The following is a 22,404-nucleotide window of genomic DNA, read 5'->3' as shown; positions in this document are numbered from 1 at the left end:
TAGAGGCCTTATTTTATCTAACATGCTTAATTGTTTCCATTGCTTTACTGCCTACAATCTGTTTCATTATGAATTTGCTTTTACTGCTTTCATGGTGAAGTGTGGGTGATCTCTCGTGAGATCACCAAGTGAGTATGTGTATACATATGCCTGTATATGGTTTTGCTTTAGTTCTAGTTTATTCATCTGCGATTTTATCTGAGTATGTAAAGGCCTAATTAGTAAAATATTTGTGTACATTCTGCATTCATTTGATTTTAGTGCTCTGCATGGGCCTCATTGTGCCACTGCACCCCCACCATATCTCCTGAAGTCTAAGCCTCACTGCTCTGCAACACGGCCCTGATTGACTTTAGCTAGCCCCAATTGTGTATTACCCTCTTCACTAACTAGGTTGGTCTGAAAACCCCAGGGCTGGTTCTGAAAATCAATTCTAACACGCAGCATCACACAGCAGGTGTCAGTAGACCAGCCAAATTAATATCCCCAGGCAAAGGAAGGGGATATTTGTTTTTTGTACAATACCGAGTGAAGTTTAAGCAGACTAGTAATGTATTACCAATCTTATACCAGAGTGATTATGCAGAAATCCACACCTTCTTGTTACCCAGTTATCAAGTTGTGTGTTTTGAGAGCTTTACATTGAGAGTGTTATGCAGCATAATTTTCTCTGTAAACAGAATGAAATCTGTTATATCCACTGTTTTGCCGCCTATCCTGCAGTTAATTTCTTTTTTGCAGCAATGTGGCATTGCCACCTATGAAGCTTTTTTTTTCCATGAACAGTATTCTTGAAAGTAACGACTTTGTTTCATTTGTTTTAATTGACTAGGTCATGGATCTGTGAAGGAGGAAGAGGTCACTGTTGCAATTGACTTGCAAACTTCATCAAGTGAATCTGAAGAAAGTGATGAAAGTGAAAGCACTGGGGGATCATCGGATTCAGACTGGATGTTTAAAATGCCGGCCTGGAAATCAATGCGTAATAGTGACCGTGGCACTGAAAGTATTGGAAATCCAACTGCCGGTAGTCATCGTGCCAAACTTAGAGACCACGTAAAGGTGGAAGAAAAACCTACAGCAGTGAAGGAAAAGAAAACCAACTTGGAGACACCAATACTGCGAGAAAGGCCATATCTGTGTGATAATTGTGGGATAAACTTTACTTCCAATAAACCTCAGATGACACTCCCAAGTGTCCATAAACCAGAGGAACTATCTTCCTGCCCAAACTGCGGAAGCAAATGCTTTCAGAAGCAACAGCCTTTCAGTGACCAGACAGATGACTTGGTGTGGAACCCACACACATGCTCGGAATGTGAGAAGACCTTTCAGAATGAAGACGAGCTGTTGAAGCATGAGTCCTTCCACTTAGAGAATCCAAACTGGTGTGCAGAGTGCGAGAGAAGCTTCCGGAGCTATCAAGGCCTTAAAGTCCACCACAACCTTGTTCATGCAGGCAAGAAACCATTAATATGCAACGACTGTGGGAAATGCTTCAAGAAACACCGGGACCTATTGGGGCATCGCAAGAAGCACAAAGAGGAAAAAAGGATACCAAGCAACCCCCTTCTACAACAACAAAGTGTTTGTATGGAGTCTCATCCCGGTGTTGAATGTCACAAAAGCCTTGGCTGTGCTCCGGAAATCTTAAAACAAAAAAGTATTCAGGCAGAGGAGAGGCCGTTTTCATGTATGGAGTGTGGCAGAACCTTTTCACAGGTCTCGCACCTAGCAAGGCACCAGCAAACACACAAGACACACAAGTGTCTGTATTGTGAGGAGGTTATCACCAAGCACGGTTATTGTGTGATGCACCAAAACCTCCAATTGGGAAAGAACCCTCAATGCAAAATGTGTGGAAAAAACTTCTCTTCAAGCTTCACACTGAGAAGGCACGAGAGCTTGGTGCACAATGGGCAGGGAGTGGATAAATGTGCTGAGTGTGGGAAAGAGTTCAAACACAAATATGCCTTTATTATGCACCAAGCCATTCACCTTGGGGATGGACCATTTAAATGTGCTCAGTGTGGCACAAGCTTCCAACTGAAGTCCACATTTCTGGAGCATATGTTTGGACACTCTAGGGAACATCTCTATACATGTATTGTTTGCAAGAAAAGCTTCATCAATTTGACACTGCTTTATGAGCACCAGAGATTGCACACTGGAGAAAAGCCATATAAATGCAATGTATGCCACCAATCATTCAGACGGAAAGATTATGCTGCATACCACCTGAAGAAGCATCATCCGGGTCAGGGTGCTATTGTTAAAGTCGATAAAAACCATAGTAAACCCAAGTCTGAATACGGAAAATGCAGTGTAGGCAGTTAATGACAAATAGCAAGAATGTATACGATTACCTTGAGTGAGTTAATCCTTCCTTGGCAAATAGTTCATATTTAGCTTGGGTAGGTGGTGAAACCAGCCCTTTTCATTTTTGGGTACATACTTGGTTATGTGTTATTTGTAAAGCGCAGCATCTACCATTTCCATCTCTTCATGGCACTGACAGCTGCCAGGGAAGCAAGGGGCTGTTTCACCAGAGGTGAGGATTTCCTTTGGGTGGAAGGCAGTTGTTAACATCCTCAACACCCACAATTTTGATGCTAGCATGTCTTTTGGTTGATGGGTCGTAAGGGTTCAAAAGCCTGGGTGTCCGTGTTACTGTTGGTGTGTTGAAACAATGCACAGGAGAGAGGTGAGCACATTCCCCTCTCCACGCGTAATAGACCACAAACTGCCATCTTATGTAGGTGGGAAAGTGCTTGCCTTTTCAATCCATTTGTAAGGGCAGAGTGGTCCACTTCACTGATGACAACATCACACTTCAGGCCTCGCAATTGAGGGGCACTGGGAGCTATTTAGCTCCTGCTTGTAGCCTAGAAGAGCCTGGCTAGCTTGATGTCAGCTGCTACCAGGAGCGACTTTTGACCCCCCAGGCCAACTGATGCAGAACATCTACATGACAGTTAAAGCTTAAAGGGTAATGAATAATGGACAAAAGGATAGGCTTGCATCATATGTGGAAGTTAGATTTGCAGAACGCTATGTACTAGCTCTTTGTTCCCCAGTGGTAGCTCCTTGTCACTGGTTAATGCAGGATACCCAGGAGCTGCTTTTAGCTCCAGTTTATCCAACCTTAATTTAGAACCCTGCACTTGCCAGTAATGTCAACCAGATCTCCGGTGATCTAATAGGATTCATACTACTTTATTTAGTAGAGGTTGGAGTCTTCTTGGCATGGGGCACATTGGACAGCCAGGGAGGGGGAAGCATGCTATGCCATTGCCCTTTTTGTGGACGAGAAATCGCTCACACCTGTGCACTTCTATTCTTTGAGTGGTCGAGACTTCATTGTCTACTAGGCCCAATGCATTTCTGTTGCTCAGTACCCTCGCCTCTCTACTTACTTTTCATTTACTAATATATCCAGTTATGAGCGGTTCTGTAAACCAGGAACAATGAACCTTGATTTTGATCGGGCAGGAGGCTGTAGGTGGTGTTGGAGTTCTCTTTATTACCATTGGCTTGGCCTTTTCTCTTTCTCTATGCTTAAGGACGGCACTGGCCATTCTGGAGTCATAGCTGTATACTAGTATTCTACTTTTACTGAGCTGATACTTCGTCGGATACGCTTAACCTAGCGTATTTTGATTTTACTTCTACCTAGGGCTAGAGCTGTCCTACTAGGACATATTGATTGATTGGCTAAGAGCAGCTATGGAAGCTGGTTTTAACATAGTTATCTTTATTCTCACTGGTGTAGTCATTCCCTCTTTCCTTTGCTGGTAGCCTTCAACAGTCTGACCGTTGGAGAGGAGTCACCAGCGCACACTAAAAGAACAGAGCACTCCAGGGATGCGCTAGAGAGCCCCTAAGGTAAACCCAACTCTGCTATTCTTTACGGAGTCCAGGCATTGCACCTGTTATGCTGGCCCTTACCCTGCAGGTATCCAGTTGTAGTGTGCCTCATAACTTATTTTGTATCGGTTAACCTCTTGTGCTAATCCTGTTTGAAGACAATTACCCTTTTTTGATCTTCCTTGCATTGCTGGTGCTACTCTTGAAAATGTATCTTCCGTTTGCTCATCACTTTCTCTTTGTTTCACCTACAGTCTTCATCCCCGTTAAGTGAAATGCTTATTGTTCAAAGCCGGGGCCATGGTAAAGCACAAAATTAATGTACATAAATTGATCGGCAACACTAAATAGGATATTGCTTTTATTTCCAAACATTTGTCAACCAATGGGTCATGACCTGATCCTACACAGACAATTTCTGCTAGCTATTAAATTATCTTTAATAAATACACAGTTCAATTGGAGGTGGTAATGTGGTTGTATTTAAATAGTGTTCTCTGTGTGACAAATGATCACAGGCTCTATTAAGGAAAGATGGTCTCCCAAATAAGCAAACCCCTGCTCTTATTTACCCCCTTACTTTTCCTCTTCATTTTTTGATGGCCTCTGCCAGATTCAGCCTTTACAGACTCATTGACAGATCTAACAGCTCAAATCTTATTTCTTTTGGACACACCATTACTTTTGGAATGTTCGGGGTTTAGGAGTACTGCACTCTCCCACAGACCGCCTCCTGAATCAGTTAGATAACCTTCATCACTAGGTTAAGGGTCCCACTAATAAAGCTAGTCATGCGTTTCGCCACCTCTGAAGTGCTTGATTTTGTGTCTACCTCTGTTTCCACCTGGATTGGCCCTAACGCTATGTTTTTCCATTCCTTTGCCAGGTAGAATCTTGTGGCCTAGCTCTATTTTCCCAGCCATCTTGACTGGAAGGTTAAACAATCTGCTCTTAAATTTGCTCTTAAATTTGCAACTCGGCAAGTGGACCTTAGCCCCCTGAAGTGAGTGCACTGCTTCTCTCCAGTACTGTGGAGGTCTTATTCCGAATCTCATATTTAAAGTCCATCATTAAAACCTGGCTAAATGAGTCATCCTTCAACTGAGGAAATTGAAATGTAATTGGAACTCTAAGGGTCAGAAGGAGGAGACTGGCACACAGGTGGCATAGTTGTTGTTATAGACTTTTATTGTTCTTAAAAAGAAAAGGAAAATCCTCCCTGTCCCTAACTTTAGGAGGGGGTCCCTGCTTCAACTAAAATACCAAGGGTCCTGTCAGAATATCCGTGCAACTTTAGTCCACTGTCCTGTGTCAATAATCCTCAACCTGTACCTTGCACTTCTAACTAAACCTAAATAATACACAGTCTTCTTGGTCCAGAAGAATGACTCCCTTTTTCTGGACAGCGGATCACAAGTCTGGTTGTTAGATGGGACTTTGACCTGAGAGAATGACTCCCTTCCCCTAGTTGCAATACTTTTCCAAGGTACTAAACACAGTTCCAGGCTGTAACTTTGCAAAGTAACCCGAAAGTTCCCAATTCCAACTCAAAAACGTGAAGTTCCATTTCTACAGCCACATTCCTTATTGGATCTAGTTGTTTCTTCACTATTGGGTTCCTGGAGAATGTCTTCCTACTCCAGGTATCTTGCTTCTTGTTTTATTCACCACCAGGAGGAATTATTCTCTTCCTCTGGCCGAGGTGTCCCAGGAGAGTGCCTCCCTTCTCCTGGTACTTCATCAATAGTCTTGCAACACCAGGGGCCATTTCTCCCTTCCCCTAGCTTCCCAGTACACCACACCAGGGGGGAAATGCCTCCATTGCCCTGTCTTCTTTCTTTGACTTTGTTTGAATTCTCCAACACAGACTTGGCTCCCAGTCTTTCTGGTGCAGGTCCCTGGCCCGTGGGAGTCTCTTCATGCAGTGTGGCAGACCTGGTTCACGAACCTGCCAGGTACTGCGACTATGAAGATTATTGATGCACTTTGTTTCTTGTTTTGGGTCCCAGACCCGTATTTCATTTGTAACTGCTTTCTACAGTCTCGCTCTCGGGTTATTCCTTCAGCTCTTATTCTGGGGGTCTCTTCACCCTTCTTTAATGGCCCATTAGCCCTTCTGTCACCACCAGCCAGCCCGGATGAGCCCCTACCTCCAGGGAGCTTTGGTTTGGGCCCAGGCTGGTCCAGGGACTCTGTTTCGGTTCTCGTACGCCCTACGCGTGGCTTTCAGCTATGGCGACTCCCCAGCTGCTGTTCCCCTCTGGTCTGCCTTTCCATCGTGGACCGTGTGGTCCTTTCTCTTCTGTCCAGGTTAGCATCCTGCTTGCATTCGGGCGAAGGATCCTTCTACTTCTGACCCTGCACAGACGCTTCACCTTCTCGCCTCGCGTCTTGGATCACTGGGTTTCTCTTTGCCGTAGTACCGACCTTATTACAGCTCATTGTGGGAGGATTGAACTGTCCCGAGTCCTCCTTCCCTTTTATGTTCCATTTGCTTGCACATTGTCCACATTGACTACAATGTTTATTTTGGTTTCGCGGGGCGTTCTTCCTTGCTCCGCACCTCTTCTTCGTCTTAGTACGGATTTTGCTATTCTCCACTGGGTCATATGGATTCTTCCTCTTGTAAGGAAGGCATGGTATCAAAAGAAAGACAGACACAAGTGACAACAGTTCAAGGGTGTTTTTGAACTAAAAAAAAAGGGTTTGAAAAAGCCAATCTAATCCTCATTCTACAGATGGGAGCAAGCTACGACCATCAAATAATAACGCAGTTCTAGTAGTGTCTTGTCAAAATAAAAGGGCCTATACTAATAAACCTATTGCCAATCCTTACCTCTAAATACAAATAGTGTGGGAAACAATGTTCCGAAAAAGAAAGTGTTCACAAAATATGTCAGAATGTTCAGGCAGCTGGCCTCCGTTCCCCATGTTTTCAGCACAGTACAAGGCAGTACACTCGAGCTTAGCACAGTCTCTGGCTTCTCTAGCATGAGGATACAGCTCAATCATTAGCATCGCGGCCTTCAGTGCCCAAGTCTTTGTCTTTCAAAGCCTCTTCATTCAGAGGGCCTGATGCGACAAACAAACGATAAGTTCTTTTTCTCTTTCAGATTTTAATAAGTACTTCATTTTTCAGGCTATTCACTATTCACCTTGGATCCCCCTCAGCTGGGCTCAGATCCTCTCAACACAATGTTCGTAAATTATTTATGCATCCAATTTCTCGTCTGATATTCTTTCTCAGGTCACTCGTGGTTCACCCCGGATGCCCCTCAGTCGTGCTCAGATCTCGGATACCCCTCAGTCGGGCTCAGATCCCTTTTAACACAATGTTCGATTAGTCTCCCTCTGCCGGGCTCGGACCAATTCCAATTTCCAATATGTCTTTATACAAACTTTCTTTAGCCAAAACCTTTTAGCTAACTCCTTCCACTGGGCTCAGACCAACTTCATATATATTTCCATCAACTATCAAAGACTTTAGAATGTGCACAGGGTTTTGCTTGACTCGTTGCAGGACCACTTCAATTTCACAATTCTTTATCACTCTTCACATTTGCCACCTTTCAGCTGAATACCTAACAGAGACTTCCGAATGAGCACCAACGTGGTGCCAGACCACTCTATCTACGGTATCGCATCTTGGCTTCAAACACTCATCTGCTGTTTAATTGTGTTTGCGTTGCTTGCCACATACGCTTCATACATTGTTCTCTACACAGTTTTCACTATACAATGTTGCCACTTGCAAACTTGGCTTCAACACAGACCGGTCTGGTATCAGTCTCCCCAGCTCACTGGCTGTGCTGACTGTTGTAGGAGCCAAGGACAGTATCACAGGGACAAACAATTCTCCCCGCCTTGACTATCGACGCAGGAGGGCCCCGGGTACTTCCGACACACAGTGCAGGATTCTTCAGCCTTGATTACTGGTCTTCTGTTTTCTATTCTCAAAGGTTCATGAAAGTAACAGTCTTTCGTTGAAAAGATCAAAGACATTACCCTCCTTGCAATCCTCTTCGGTTTCACCTTGTATTAAACTGCCATCTTGGAACTACTGCTTCCTCTTGTGCTTTGCCTTGCTCAGAGGGTGTTTTCATGCTCCGCCTTCTATCCATGTGGGAAAGTGTAATGGAAGTCAAGGGTGTGCAATGGTCAGCAGCAATTGCCTGACAATTGTATTGGGACATGTCAGGTATACGGCTTGAGTGTCCGTTTTCTCTTGTAGGGAGCTATCCGTGAGGAAATGTTCGTATTGGGAAAGGGGGGGATTGAGTTCCTAAGTATCCTACTTGGTAGGATGGAGTAAAGGTGTTACATGGAGGGGATACTGCGTCTCGCCATTCAGTGTCCCACTTCCACTCCCCGAAGACCCCTCACCCTGGTGATCCTCTCACACTGGTCCACCCTAGGAACTGGATCCAAAAGCGATGGCCGTGTCCTGACCACCAGGACGACAGATCCCTGGCGACTAACGGGTGAGACACCTTCAGGTTTCTCATATTCGTCCCAGTGTATTTCAAGTGGGTAGTCCCTACTCTTCCTCGTCTCGGTACTTCTCAAAGAGGTTGAGTTTTCCTGTCCTACACACATACATGGAAGTGTGGGGTACTGAGGTGACGTGTATAGGATAGGAGGGTGTTGTGGAATATGGGAATACCGCGTTCTCCCTGGATAGTCATCCCTAGTCCCATAGGGGGGGAACTCTCCCCATGAGATCTGACTGCTGAGTACCACCCCAAGGGGCCTATCGGTAGCTGTCGCCGCTCCCTGACCCTAGGGGAGAAAGGATTTGTCACAGACCCTACAAAGGAAATGGCACATTCGATGACAAAACAGTTAAGACTGTATCCAAGGACATTTTTTGCATCTGCAAAAAAGGCACAGCATTCTGTGAAAAGGCATATTATTCAGCAAGGGTTTTGTAATAGTAAAGGTACGTATATATTGACATGGAGGAAATTGGCTATGTACTGTAAAATCTGACTAGCCAAGGACGATTCACTCTACAATGATTGGAACCAGATCTATGATAATGCACCACCGACAATCCTCAAGTTTATGCACTATTGTGAAGAGAATATTTCTGATCTGCAATTTACCTTGGAAATTGCACTTAGTTTACTTGATTACCTTTGAGCTAATTGCAGGAGGTTCACTGGCAGACAAACCTCAAAGCAGTCTCTGGCTTCTTTGGAGGCCTGAAATACAAAGGTGGTCTAGGAAGCATGGGTCTCTTCCCATCCGTCATAGACCTTTCTGTTTAGTCGACACATAATGTGTTTCCTATGATGTCACTAAACTTAATTGCCCCCTTTTGAATTTTATGGGCCCCAGGAGAAGAATTCCTGAGGACTTGCGTTTTTGTAGACTTTCTCCAGGCAAATACTCACAAATCATTGAAGCACTTGATTATTGAATGCACAGCTGCTCATGAACTGAGGACATTTTAGAGATTTGTCTACAGAACAGTTTTGGACAAGAATTTTGCAGGGTGGTCCGCTCTCTAAAATAAGTTTAATTGTTGTTCATTGTTCAGATTTTTTTTAAGACTAATTATCTTCTATATATGGACTGAAATTAGAATGTGCAATAGAAATGATTACTGTAAGTTATACTGTTTTTTTTTTCGTTACTTTCTACTTACTGCATTTTATATTTGTTATATATTGTGTAAGGTTTATTTTAAACCATATACACTAAACTGTGTACTAGGAAATATTTTCCATCGCTAAAGAGTTCTAGCTCTCTTGCTACGAGCATTCTTACTCCTCCCTCTGAAGATTTGTAACCAAATTGCTTTTTTCTTCACGTAAAATGTCCCTCTTACGTTATGTGTATATTGTTTACATTTTAAGAAACCTTCTACAGTCAATAAAAAACAAATTATACAGTAATAAACAATAAGAGCACCATACATAATTCATTCAATAGGTTAACACATTTTTAGTAAAAATGGTTAGTATGCATATATTTTTAAAAAGTCTAGTCCTTTATCAAATCAACCTGCACTATGTATTTACAGTCAATAATTTTTCCAATAATGCCTGTATACGGTCCATGTGTGAAATACAGCCTTAAAGAGGATCATAGAATTCCCTGAAATTATGAATGACCAGAACTGATCAGATTGTACACTACCAATATTGCATACTAATTTGACGTAACCTGCCTGATAGAAGTAGTCAAGCATTGTTAAGTGTCGTCCTGATAGAAGTAGTCAAGCATTGTTAAGTGTCGTAGTTTCTATGTGCATAGAACATTACCATAAATTCTAGACTTGTAACGTATCCTCCCGTAAAACCCCATAATAGACTAAAATTAAAGCCGATTAAATCTTAGGTGCATCTGGAATCTCTGCTGTGGTGGTCATTATAAATTGTTATATACAAACTTAATGGGGGTTAAATAAGCAAACCCGTGCTTAACATATTCATAATGGGTTTTCTTGGTTGCTATATATTCCAAATTATTAGCGTAATCCTAGAAAAAGGCCTTTTTGACAATCTGCTTTTTTGCAATGCCATAATTGATATCATCCTACATGGTCCAATCTATGTGAAACAAGAATCTATGAATTATTTTAGTGTACGGTTTGCAGAATAATCTTTTTTTTATCGAAGAGGCTTAATATAGAGTTCTCATTGTTATTATAGTCTGCCAACATTTCTAAGTGTAGATTACTATGCTTAATCTTCAGTACGGTAGTCTGAGGTGTCAAGTAAATTCAGTACAGGTAGCCTCAACCGGCACCGATCTGGGTAGGCCAAAAACTGATCGCTGGAATGTCCCACCTTAAATAATTTATGCCAGCTTAGTTGGCCCGCCGCATAACATTTCAATCCATATAAGTCTCCTGTTACAATACTAGCCTTATAAATCTTTATAAGACCTTCTACATCAATCTAAATTTCCTCTGAATTTTGGCAGTTAGGACTTTTTCTAGCTGATGATTACTGATTGAGCTACTTAAAGGGACTCCTAAGTAAAGATAGTTATGAACAACATCTGATGAATGTGTGTTCATTTTCCAAATAAAATTATTTATTTTCGTTTCTTAATAATCATAATTTTGGTTTTAGTTTAATTTTAACATCATCATCTTCTGAATATTTAGTTATGGTAGAAAGTGATCTTTGGAGTCCAATAGGAGTCGTGTCCAGAATGACAGTGGGCCTCATTACGACCCTGGCGGTAAGGGGTTAACGCCAGCGTTAGCTGCGCCGACCCCTTACCGCCAACTACGAGGTCCCTTAGCGCCATGGCGCTTTTAACACCTGCTTTTAGCAGGTGTTAAAATCCATGGCGCTAAGGGACCATGGAGTTAATTACGCCACCGTAATTTACGGTGGCGTAATTAGCGCCTTCCCCACTCCCATTATGCCCTATGGGGCAAAAATGGGAATGGGGAAGGGTAAATGGGGATTGGGGACTTACCGCCCCGCCGACCTCGGAATGGGGCGGTAAGTCCGCCAACCACCATGGCGTAAACGTAGTTTACGCCATGGTGGTAAAGTCACGGCCCAGGCGGTAACTTACCGCCTGGGTCGTAATGAGGCCCAGTGTCATCCACATAAGACAGCCAAGCAATGTGTTGTTCATCTAATCGTGGAGGAAGATGGTACTCTTACGTTCCGACCCCTTTCCTCCATACTGCATGGGTGTCCCCCTTCCAGGGGATGGGAGACAGAAACTTTTTCACCAGAAAAAACCTTCTTCCCCTTTAAATTTAGAGGTGCGCCACTCCTCTGTCCCTTTTCCACGTCGACGGGAACGGGCCGATTTCGCCAGCGCTCCTGGGTTTGGCTTCGGCCATGTAATACCCCATGCTCTTCCCCGAACTCTTCTTCTTCTTCCATCTTTTTCTTTTCTGTCATTCAGGTACTTGGTCCTCCGGCGTAACCCTCCTCCCCGGCGCATGTCGACCTCAGCGGGCTTCAGCAGGTATCCAGCCTGCAAGGGGCTCTTCCCTACATCTGACCCCCACGCTCTTTGCTTTCGCTGCCTTGGCACTGACCACAGTTGGCAAGGTTGTACCGCGTGCAATGCACTAGCTCCACGCGCACTGAAGAACAGGCTTACTAGTTGGAGAGAGCACTTCGAACGGTCGCCTCCAGAGGACTTGAAGAACTTTGTGAAGCAGCGATCGAGGCCCAAAGGTGGGCAGCTATTTTCCATCGCACCCCGTAAGGGCGACTCCTTCCCGGGGAAACGCCTAAGCAGGAGGAACCTTTGGGGTTCTACTACCAGCAAATGGACCAAGGCTACTCCATCTACCGGCCTCACGGCCGAGGGGTTGTCAGATCCTTCCGGAATCAGTGCTGAGGGACCGCAAGGTTATTTTACCGGGTGTACACCCGAGGGGCAACACCCTAGTACTGGCTCAATGTCCAAGGGGGGTGCCTGCACGCAGCACTACCGGCAACAATGCTGAGGGCAACACGCCTTCCAGGCCCAGACCTGAGGTGCCGGGTAGGCCTCATGATCCCCAACCAAGAGTTCTGGAGGAGGCTGGACCCAGGGAGCCAGGCACCACGTCTTTGGCACGTGGCATGCAGCTCGACAAAATGGCCACCGCGCCAGAAAACACGGCTGCTCATCCGATGCCACGCCTAGGAGCAGGCGGGTGAACGAGTTTCAAGGTGGGACTGGTGTCAACCAGGTACGTGGCCTACAGTTTACCCATCAGCAGCGCAGGGCAGGTTTCCCCTGCTACCTAGACAGAGTGCGCTCCGGCCCCTGCAGCCCCCAGCCACTCCGTCAACATCCCCTGCCTCCGCTTCTGCCTCCGAAGACAGGTTCTTCGAAAGGTTCCTGGCGCTGATGCGAACCCTCCAAATCGGGGCCATCCTACGGGATGCTGTCAGGGACTTGCTCCCTCCGGTCACTCCACCGGCGCCCATAGTCATTCCTCCCGTGGATCTGGCACCACAGGCCCCAGCGAGACCCTGCTGCCCCTTCCGGCTCCTCTGATTCCAGCTCCCCTGCCTCCCACAGTACAGGCGGTTCCACACCAGCCTCCAGCTTCGGTCTCCACACTGCAGCCCATGGCGCTCAGCACTCCTATGCCTGCTCTGGACCAGCCGGACACTCTGGTGGACACAGACGAGGAGGAGGACCCTAACGCACCATCGTCAGCAAAGGCCCTCCACTACAGGCTTGCAGGTTTGGCAGAATATTTGGGCCTTACTCAACCGGAGGTCGAGCAGCCCGAGGCGGGGGTCTTGGCAGAAGTCCTCACCCTGCTACCCCTTACCAAAACGGGTATCCCGATGCAGAAAGCCGTTGTGGCTCTGGCCAAGAAGGGGTGGCTCAAGCCAAGCTCTGCCCAACCTGTCAATGCCAAGTATAGACAGATGGAAGAGGATATACTCTTGTTATCAACGCACCCGCTGTATTCTTTGGTGATCTCTGCTGCGTCACTCTACTCTAAGCCTCAGTCGTCCTCGGCCACCTCTTTCTTGGTGCTGCTAGGCAAGAAGGAGATGATCTTGGGCGTGTACGGGAAGAAGCTGTACTCTAACGCCTCCCTGCACCTGCGTCTGGCAGCCGCTAACCAGAGGTTGTGGCAGGAAATAGCAGATTTCCTTCCGGAACTTCCGTTGCAGAGCCAGGCACGCTTCAAAGCAGGTCTAGGAGAAGCCAAGCTGGTAGTCCACAGTGGCCCACATCGATACCTCTTGCTGGGCCATCTGCATCCACACGGACATGAGAAGGACGGCCTGGCTTCAGGCTACTAAGTTTAAACCCAACATCCAGGATCGCATATTGGACCTTCCGTTTGAGTGTAGTGACCTCTTCCACTCTACCACCGATGAGGAATTAAATAAAAAGGACAACAGCTTGCAAAGTCTTTATCATGACGAAGGCCACGCCTAAGCTGTATACCCAGTCGCATCAACGCTCTGAGAAGGGACAGGTTTTTGGTGGGTTCCGGGATACCAGGAATGGAGGTTGAGACAACCTTGCCGCTCACCGAGTCAGCACCGGCGCAAACAACAAAAAGAGGGGTTTGGGGGGGGGGGGGAGTGCTTCTTCCAGTCCCCCGCCTCAGCAGCAGCCTCTATAGAAAAAAGGCATGACTCCTCCCTTCGGGTCCACGTTTCTCCAGTGTGTGGCAAGCCTGCCTCTCGCGTGCATTTCTGGCGCCGCCAGAACTTTACGGACCCCTGGATCCACTCTGTAGTATACAAGGGGTACTGCCTAGCGATACCTCCCTCTCATCCCTCCTCCCCTCCACTCCCACAGATTGGAACGGCAACTCTGTTGGCGGAGATACGGTCGCTCGTCGAGAGCCAAGCAGTGGAAGAAGTGCCAGCCTCTGCGAGAGGCTTAGGCTTTTAATCCAGGATTTTGACCATTCAAAACCAGGCTGGCCTTAGTTGTGTTGAACCTATCCACCCTCAACCTCTCCCTCCCTCTTCAGAAATTCAAGATGGTTATGCCAGCACTCATTGCGGAGACACTATACTGGGGAGACTGGATGGTCTCCCTGGATCTGAAGAACGCCTACTTACACGTCCCGATTTGGCAACCTCATCGCTCCTTCCTACGCTTCAGGATCATGGGCTGTCATTTCCAGTACAAGGTGCTACCCTTTGGCCTCAACTCAGCCCCCAGGGTATTTACCAGACTCATGAATGCAGTGGCAGCCCTCCTCAGGGCCCAGGACCACCATGTCTACCCATAACTGGACGACTGGCGGCTCGTCAGGGCGAGATCCCCGGAGTGGGTTACCCACACTTCCTCCGCACTGATGAACACTCTCCATGACCTCGGGTTCACTATCAACCTCAAGAAGTCCCAGCTGCAGTCCGCGCAGAGCCTCACCTTCCTGTGCCTCATCTGGGATACAAGCTCCAAGGAGGTTTTTCCCTCGGAGGACAAGATTACGGCCCTCAAGAGCGCCACAACGCACTTCCTTACCAGGGCAGTGACCTCGGCCTGGTGGTACCAACACCTACTGGGTATCATGGCAGCGGTCCTCCTGGCCGTGCCCCACACGAGGCTCTGGGTGAGGAGACTACAGCTCCAGCCTCATGGAATCAGCAGAGGGGCTCCCAAGCAGAGCTGTTCAGCATAGCCCCTTCTCTCCACTCGGACCTCACGTGGTGGTCCAGGGACTGCAACCTGCGGACGGGCAGGCCCTTCCGGCAGCCGTCCCCACAGGCCATCATCACTACAGACTCCTCCCTAGAAGGCTGGGAAGCCACTCTGGACCCAGCAGGAGTCACACATCAACTGGCTGGAGCAAAGGGCCATTTGGCTAGCCCTCAGATCCTTCCTTCCGGTCATTGGGGGTAAGACCGTCCTTATCCAGACCGACAACTCCACCAGCATGTACTATGTCAACAAGCAGGGGGGTACCAGGTCCCCTTCGGTGTGCAGCCTAGCGGTCATCATGTGGGAATGGGCCCTGGAAAACATCTACCTCAGGGCCGTCCACCTCCTGGGGGAGGCCAACTTGGAAGCCGACAGGCTCAGCAGGCTGGGAGCGGACAATTGCGAATGGCAATTGAACGACCAGGTGCTGCAGATGGTCTTCAACACTTGGGGCCACCCTCAGGTGGATCTTTTTGCCTACTGGAAGAATAGGAAGTGCCATCAGTGTGTGTCCTGGCAGTGGCTGGGCCTCGGCTCCCTGGGAGACGCATTGCAGATTCAATGGGAGGGCATGACCACATATGCCTTTCCTCCCACACCCCTGATCCCCAGGGTACTCTGCAAGATGAAGGAAGCTTGTCACCTCAGCATCATCTTGATAGCTCCCTGGTGGCCAGCGAGACCATTGTTCTCTGAACTGCTCAGCCTCATGGACAGGCCACCTAGTCACCTTCTGCTGGGCCCAGCACCTCTCCTGTCCCAGCAGGGGGGCGGGGACCTCCACCCAGCACCTCAGAAGTTATCCGTCACTGCGTGGTTCCTGAGCCGATCACCCTACAGGATCTGAGCCTATCACGGGCTAACCTGGAGATCATTCAGGGCGCAAGGAGCAAGGCTACGAGGAGCCAATATAAGAGCAAATAGAGCAGGTTCTGTCACTGGGCGGACTCTAAGGACATGGACCCCCCCCTTATGTGCACGCTGGATAACGTGCTCTACTTCTCGGAGCACCTTGCACACTCGGGCGTTCAGGTGGACACATGTTGCAACTACTTGGCAGCCATAGGGGCCTACAGAAATTTGGAAGAGGTCTTCTCCTCCAACCCTATTGTCAAACATCTGGCGGGTTTGTCCAGGCTTTACCCGCCCATCAAGAGGCCACACCCCGTGTGGGACCTCAATGTGGTGTTGGGCGCCTTGGCACACAAACCATTCGAGCCAATGGCATCTGCGGACATCAGGCGAGTCACCATTAAAACTGCTTTGCTGGTTGGACCTGCCTCTGCTTGCAGAGTCGGCGAGATACAGGCTCTGGTGGCCTCAGAACCCTACACCACTTTCCACAGTGATAAGGTAGTCCTGCAAACTCACCCAGCGTTCCTACCTAAGGTACCTTCTGCCATTCATCTAAACGATGAAATAGTCTTGCCTATGTTCCTCACTGACCCCAAGGACGAGGTTTAGAGTCTTGTACTGTCTAGATGTCAGACGCGCTCTGAAATTCTATCTGGACAGGACCAAGGGCTTCTGCAAGTCGGACGCACTTTTTGTCACCTTCGGGGCTCCAGACCCGGTTATCAGGCATCCAAGGCTTCTTTTGCACGGTGAATGGTTGCAGCCATCAGAGAGGCCTACAAGGGGCAGCACAAGCCACTGCCAGCCAACATGCACGCTCACGTGGTCCGAGCCAAGGCCACGGCCATCGCCTTTCTGTAAGCATTACTGTTTGGACGCTGGCTCTAAATCAGACGCAGCCTTCAAACAGGTGGTTCTAAGGAACTTATTTGCTTACGGAGTGTCTCCTCTCCACCCTGGGGCTACATTCAGTTGTAATCGCCCATGCAGTATGTAGGAAAGGGGACGGGACCTCAGAGTAATTGAGTTACTCACCGTAGTGACTAACATAATCTTTTGTCCATAGTCCCCTTTCCTCCATATGTCCCACCATCCTCCCCGCTAAAAATACTGGTGTCATAAGGCAATGTTAAATATTGTCGATGCGTCAATGGGAACTGAGGAGTGGCGCTGGGGGGCAGAGTCAGTGTAGCACATTCTCCCACTGGCTGCACCTCTAAATTTAAAGGGAAACAAGTTTTTTTCTGGTGAAAAAGGTTCAGTCTCCCTTACCTTGGAAGGGACGCCCATGCAGTATGGAGGAAAGGGGACTATGGATTAAGAGTATGTTAGTCACTACAGTGAGTAACTCATTTATTTGATGAGAGCCTATTTAAAATCGGTGACATGCACATTTATATAAGAGGGGTGTGAGAACGCACCCCTGCTTTAGGCCTTTATTTGTATTAATGAGCATAGATGGGTGTACACCTTTTGTTCAATTTGATGGTTGCAGATGTAAATTGATCTGCTTTATTAAATTAAGTATAGCTGGAGGTAAGCCCTATTTTTTTTTAGCTTGGTCCACAGTCCGTTACATTCGGCACAGTCAAAAGCATATGACGGTTAATGAAGGCCCAGCAAAAGTTGGAACGGAGTCCATATGGTGGATCGTATGAGGTATTGGAGGGTTCAAATATTGTGAACAGTGCCCATGCCTCTAGGGGACCCTGTTTGTAGTTTATGGAGTAGCCATTTGTCTCTAGGCCAATCTCGCAGTTCTAGGATGATGTTATATATTTTGCATGACTTGTCAATCACAGCCAATAATCGGTCATTTGAGGAGTATTCACGACTGCCCTTTTTGTAGAGAGGAATCCAAATGGATTTCCTCCAAGTGTCAGGTACTCTACCACTAATCATTATTTTATTTTCTTCCTTCCATATGCTGCTCCTTTGTTTTATGAAGTGGGCAACCATAGTTCAAGCTATTTTGTATCTGTAAATGGTGAAAAAATATCAAGTTTTCTCCTAGAGGTTTCTAGTTGTTCACCTTTTGAATCATGCAAGAACCACCAAACCCCAATCATGCTTTCTCCGATGACAGTTTGCCAACTCCTCCCTGGCATCCATTGTTCTCCCCTTGATATTTAGAGGCCAAAATGATTCATTGTTTGAAAGGAATACAAATATGGATACTCTGCAACCTGGTAATTTGCACTTAATTTCCTTGCTACTTTATGAATCCTAAGTCACTGAACGAATAGTAAACCACAAGCTTTGGAGTTTATCAAATCTAGCTTTCAGCACCTTTAGCAGGCAAGCTTTGTCCTGCTAGGGGTACAGATTCACTTTTCACTGCTGTTGTGGATTGCCTCCATATAGTAGTTTGACAGCTGTGTTGTAGCCCTCGTCCTATTGGACTGATGTACTGCAGTTGACGGGCTCTGTTGGTTCCTGCTACTTTTCCTTTCTTTACAATGTGCCCCGTAGAATACAGCTGAGTCACACGACAAATTTGATCCAGCTGTCCAACTGGTCTTTTACAGCTCAAGACAATTTGAGCCTCTCCTCTGTCCACAATTCGTCCTCCAACTATCTCCATCAGACTTTCCTTGCTACTACTGCTGCATGTACTATTATCCTTGTTCCTTTAGCCCCTCAGACTTTGATCCCTAGAAGGACCTCGCCCCACAGCGCTTCAACGCCAATACATATGACAGGAAGCGCTATAAAAAAGCAAATTAACAGAACACTGTTGATAATGCTTTTCTGCTATCTTGATTGGAGGAGGCAGGTGTTTCCGCTACAACGCTTGACAGGTTTTGCTGGTTACCTACTGACCTATTCAGGCAGCAATGTCACATCTACCTCCGATTCCTTCCTACTGTCCTCTAGGGTGCCGCCAGGCTCTTTGACTATTACAATTATGTTCAATGTGCATGTTCTCCCCCTAGCTTTATCCACTCCTATAGCCTCAAATCCTGTTCTTGTACCAATGGCACCCTGATGTTTTTTTTTCTGATTGAAAGGCAATATGGTGGTGTTAGCTAGCATCTTTCAAGAATATCCAAGGGCAAAAGATGGGTGTAAACTGGCTATGTTCAATTCTGGGACAACTGCAGTGTTGATCAAGGGTATCCAAAAGATGACTGCTTTGTAGGCAGCCTGTGTTGGGCGTCCCTCCATAGTCATCTGAGTAAAGATCTTGGGGTTTAGGGTGGACTGGTCATTCTCATCTTCCCCAAAAGTTAATCAAGTTGTTTGTTCCAGCTTTTGTCATTTGTGGATACTGCACAAGGTTATTAGTTTTGACCTACCTCTGAATTAACCACAATTGTTACAGCTTTATGTAGATTGGACTTCATGGGAAATTCTTGTACGTCGGCAACTCTGGTTGTCCAAAACTGGTTTGCTACATTATCTTGCATCGAGGTATCATAACTCTACAGCGCTGCTTCTTAATGTCCATAAGCATATCAAATTTAAGGTGCTGTGTGTTAATCAGTGTGCCTTCTCAAATCTTTGGCCACCTTTCCTTTTTCAAAAAGTGTTTCACTATATTCCGTTTTTGCAATCTGTGCACATATTCTGCTTTACTTTTCAAAAGTGTTTAAGAGAATCTGCCTTTTGGGACTAGATGATTAACTGTGCATCTCTTTCCCAATGCCCATCTGTGCCATTCCCAACCATCTGGCATCCAGTGAGTCCCAGAAGGCCTGGGTATTTCTTAACTCTTCAGCCTCATCCCCACAAAGCACGCAGGCCCAAACATGGACCCTACCTAAGCCTTTATTTTATTAAAACAATTTTTCTATATATAATTATTATTGTGATTTCATGCAGCATTTCTTTTTTTTAAAGGAATAAAAACGTCAAAAATGCATTCGAAATGTGTGATGCTAATTAAAATATTGCAATGAACAAACCTGTTTCTTGCTCTTTCACATCAAGGCTCCTTACTGATCTATCTCAACATTGAATCGGACCAAATGAAGATGACTGAAGACATCCCTATTTCTTGCTGCATTTGACACCTACACCATCTCTCTTCAATTTCCCTGGCTTTTATTGTTTCTCCAGATTCCTGGGTGACACTGGCAGTGCTTTTAAGCTTTAGAGTGTCCCCAACCTCCCTGTTCAGGTACCGATCTGCAATACAACTGGGTTTCCAATGGATCATTAAAGGTTGCTGTTTTCAGCACTGCGGTGAATAGGTCACACCCCAATTGACGACCACAGCCGGCCCTAAATTATTAACACAAGTACGCTACAGCAGCTGTTCCAGGTGCCCAATACAATCTTAGTTGCACATAAACTACAGTACTTCCACCAGGCCTATTCCTACACCTGTTAACTGGATAGCTGATCCTTTTGCACTTTACAACACTGTTGGCCTCTAAGCACAGTGCACAGTCCCTCCAGTATGTGAAGGACCAACAGAACACACCTGTGTGTAAGAAGTTTATAAAACTTGATTAACTCAGTTGAGATACATCTATGAAGACAAAAATTGTCTTTTCACAACAATGCAAACCATTCTTCTCTAAGAATAATCCAAGCACATTCTCGCACTGTCCGGAAGGGGTACACTATAAAGTGTCTAAAGGTCTGACTAGGGGAATGTTACTTTCCCCATAATTCTCTAGTGTACAGACTTTGGGATGAGCTTGCTTCTTGATAGTCCTTCGTCCAAGGGTTATAGCGTCCTCCTCACTTCTTGGCAATCTCTTGCTAACAAGTAGTTTTTTACCTTTTTAGGGATCTTACCAGGTCTCTGTATTCTCACCGTCCAGCCAAAGGTTGCCATCTTGGTCCCTTGGAAAAACAAATGTCTGCTCTTTTTCCAGAGCTTGCTAAAACCCACATGCCACCACTGATATGAACCTCTCGTGTGTTCTGGTATTGGCTTGGTCTAGGCTTTCCAAACGTTGCAACCAAAAGAACCCAGTGTCAGATGCAGCTCATGCCCCATATTAAACAGAGGGAGTGGAACGGATAACCCCCTAACCTAATCCTGTGGCTTGTTACATAATGAATGTTACCAAATTTTAAACTTTTCTTACGATCATAAAACAAGTATTACAAAAATGTCATTTGACAAGATCAACCAATACATTAGCCAAACAAAATGGTGCTAATAATTAAATTAAAACAAAGTGTACAAAAGTGTGTAGTCTCAAACGCTGTGTTGCATCTATTATCACTATTTGGGTAGAAGGAACAAGTTACTTACCTGTAACTGTTGTTCTCCAGCATGGGTCTGGCATGGATTCACATGCTCATGAATATTCCCCGTCGTCAGGCTGGGAATCCTCGGTAAAGAAAAAACCAGTATCAGTTTCGTTTCTGATCTGTCTTTCGTAGTAATAACCAATCACTGGTCTCTGCGTCATACTGACCACAGCCAATGACTGCCCTCTACCTAAGCACCGCCTCTGGCAGCCATCTTCAGATTTGGAAGCACGTGAAGTGGCAGTATGACCAAGTGAAGAGCCGCAGAGGGGTAGGCGGGAGGGTTCGCATGTGAATCCATGCCAGACCCATGCTGGAGAACAACAGTTACAGGTAAGTAACTTGTTCCTTCTCCAGCATGGGGTCTGGCATGGATTCACATGCTCATGAATAAAGAATACATAGCAGTACACACATGCACAACCACGGGAGGTGGCAAAGGCTCAACATTAAGCATCACATCAACTCAACATTAAGCATCTTACCTCCTCACCAGGCTCACCTCAGGCGAACAGGTTGCGCAGCACTGCTTGGCCGACCCTGGACTTCTCCCTGGAATCCCGGTCGACGCAGTAGAATTTCGTGAAGGTGTGCGTCGACCTCCACGTAGCAGCCCTGCATATGTCCAGCAGGGGCACACCAGATAGGAACGCCGTGGTAGCTGCGATCGCTCTGGTGGAATGGGCTCTCGGACGGCCAGGCAGCGGTCGGTTTGCCAACCGGTGACAGTACATGATACAGCCGGAGAGCCATCTGGAGATGGAAGCCTTCGAGAGAGCCTTCCCCTGATTGACAGGTCCAACGTTCACAAAGAGTTGTGACGTCTTCCGAAACCCCTTCGTGCGGTCCACGTAGAACTTCAGCGCTCTAGCTACATCCAGCGAGTGCAAAGTCCTCTCAGCCGGCGACGAAGGCGACGGGAAGAACACAGGTAACACCAAGGGTTCGTTGAGATGGAAGTCCGACGGTACCTTGGGCATGAAGGAGGGGTGCGTCCTGAGCACTACCCTCGTGTCGTGGAAAGTCAAGTACGGGGCCTTGCAGGAAAGGGCCTGGATCTCTCCCACTCGTCGTGCGGAGGTGATGGCCACAAGAAAAGCTGTTTTCCACGATAGAAACTTCAACGGGGCCGAGTGCAGAGGCTCGAACGGAGGTCCCATGAGCTTGGTCAGCACCACGTTGAGCTCCCACGCCGGGGCCGGAGCCTTCACCGGCGGGAACGATCTGAACAGTCCCTTCATGAACTCTTTCACCAGACGATGGGACCACAAGGACGTCCGCCCCGTGGTTCTGGTGTATCGGGAGATCGCAGCAAGATGAATCTTGATGGACGCGTGTGCCAAACCAGCTTTGGCCAGCGTC

General features: G+C 46.8%; 1 protein-coding gene across 2 annotated transcripts in view; it reads left to right on the top strand.

Annotated features, from left to right (window-relative positions):
* Positions 1–19,735, top strand: part of LOC138567578 (zinc finger and SCAN domain-containing protein 2-like) — a 303,743-nt gene extending 284,008 nt beyond the window's left edge. For both annotated transcript variants that reach the window (XM_069645950.1, XM_069645949.1), the window contains exon 8: positions 833–19,735. In XM_069645950.1, the coding sequence (XP_069502051.1) occupies positions 833–2,337 (1,505 nt within the window). In that variant the 3' untranslated portion in view covers positions 2,338–19,735. The remainder of the gene's footprint in view (positions 1–832) is intronic.
* Positions 19,736–22,404: the final 2,669 nt, after the last annotated feature.

Source organism: Ambystoma mexicanum, chromosome 2p (genome assembly GCF_040938575.1).
Source record: "Ambystoma mexicanum isolate Mex_15411 chromosome 2p, UKY_AmexF1_1, whole genome shotgun sequence".
Taxonomy (NCBI): Eukaryota; Metazoa; Chordata; class Amphibia; order Caudata; family Ambystomatidae; genus Ambystoma; species Ambystoma mexicanum.
This window is presented reverse-complemented; position numbering and strand designations above follow the sequence as displayed.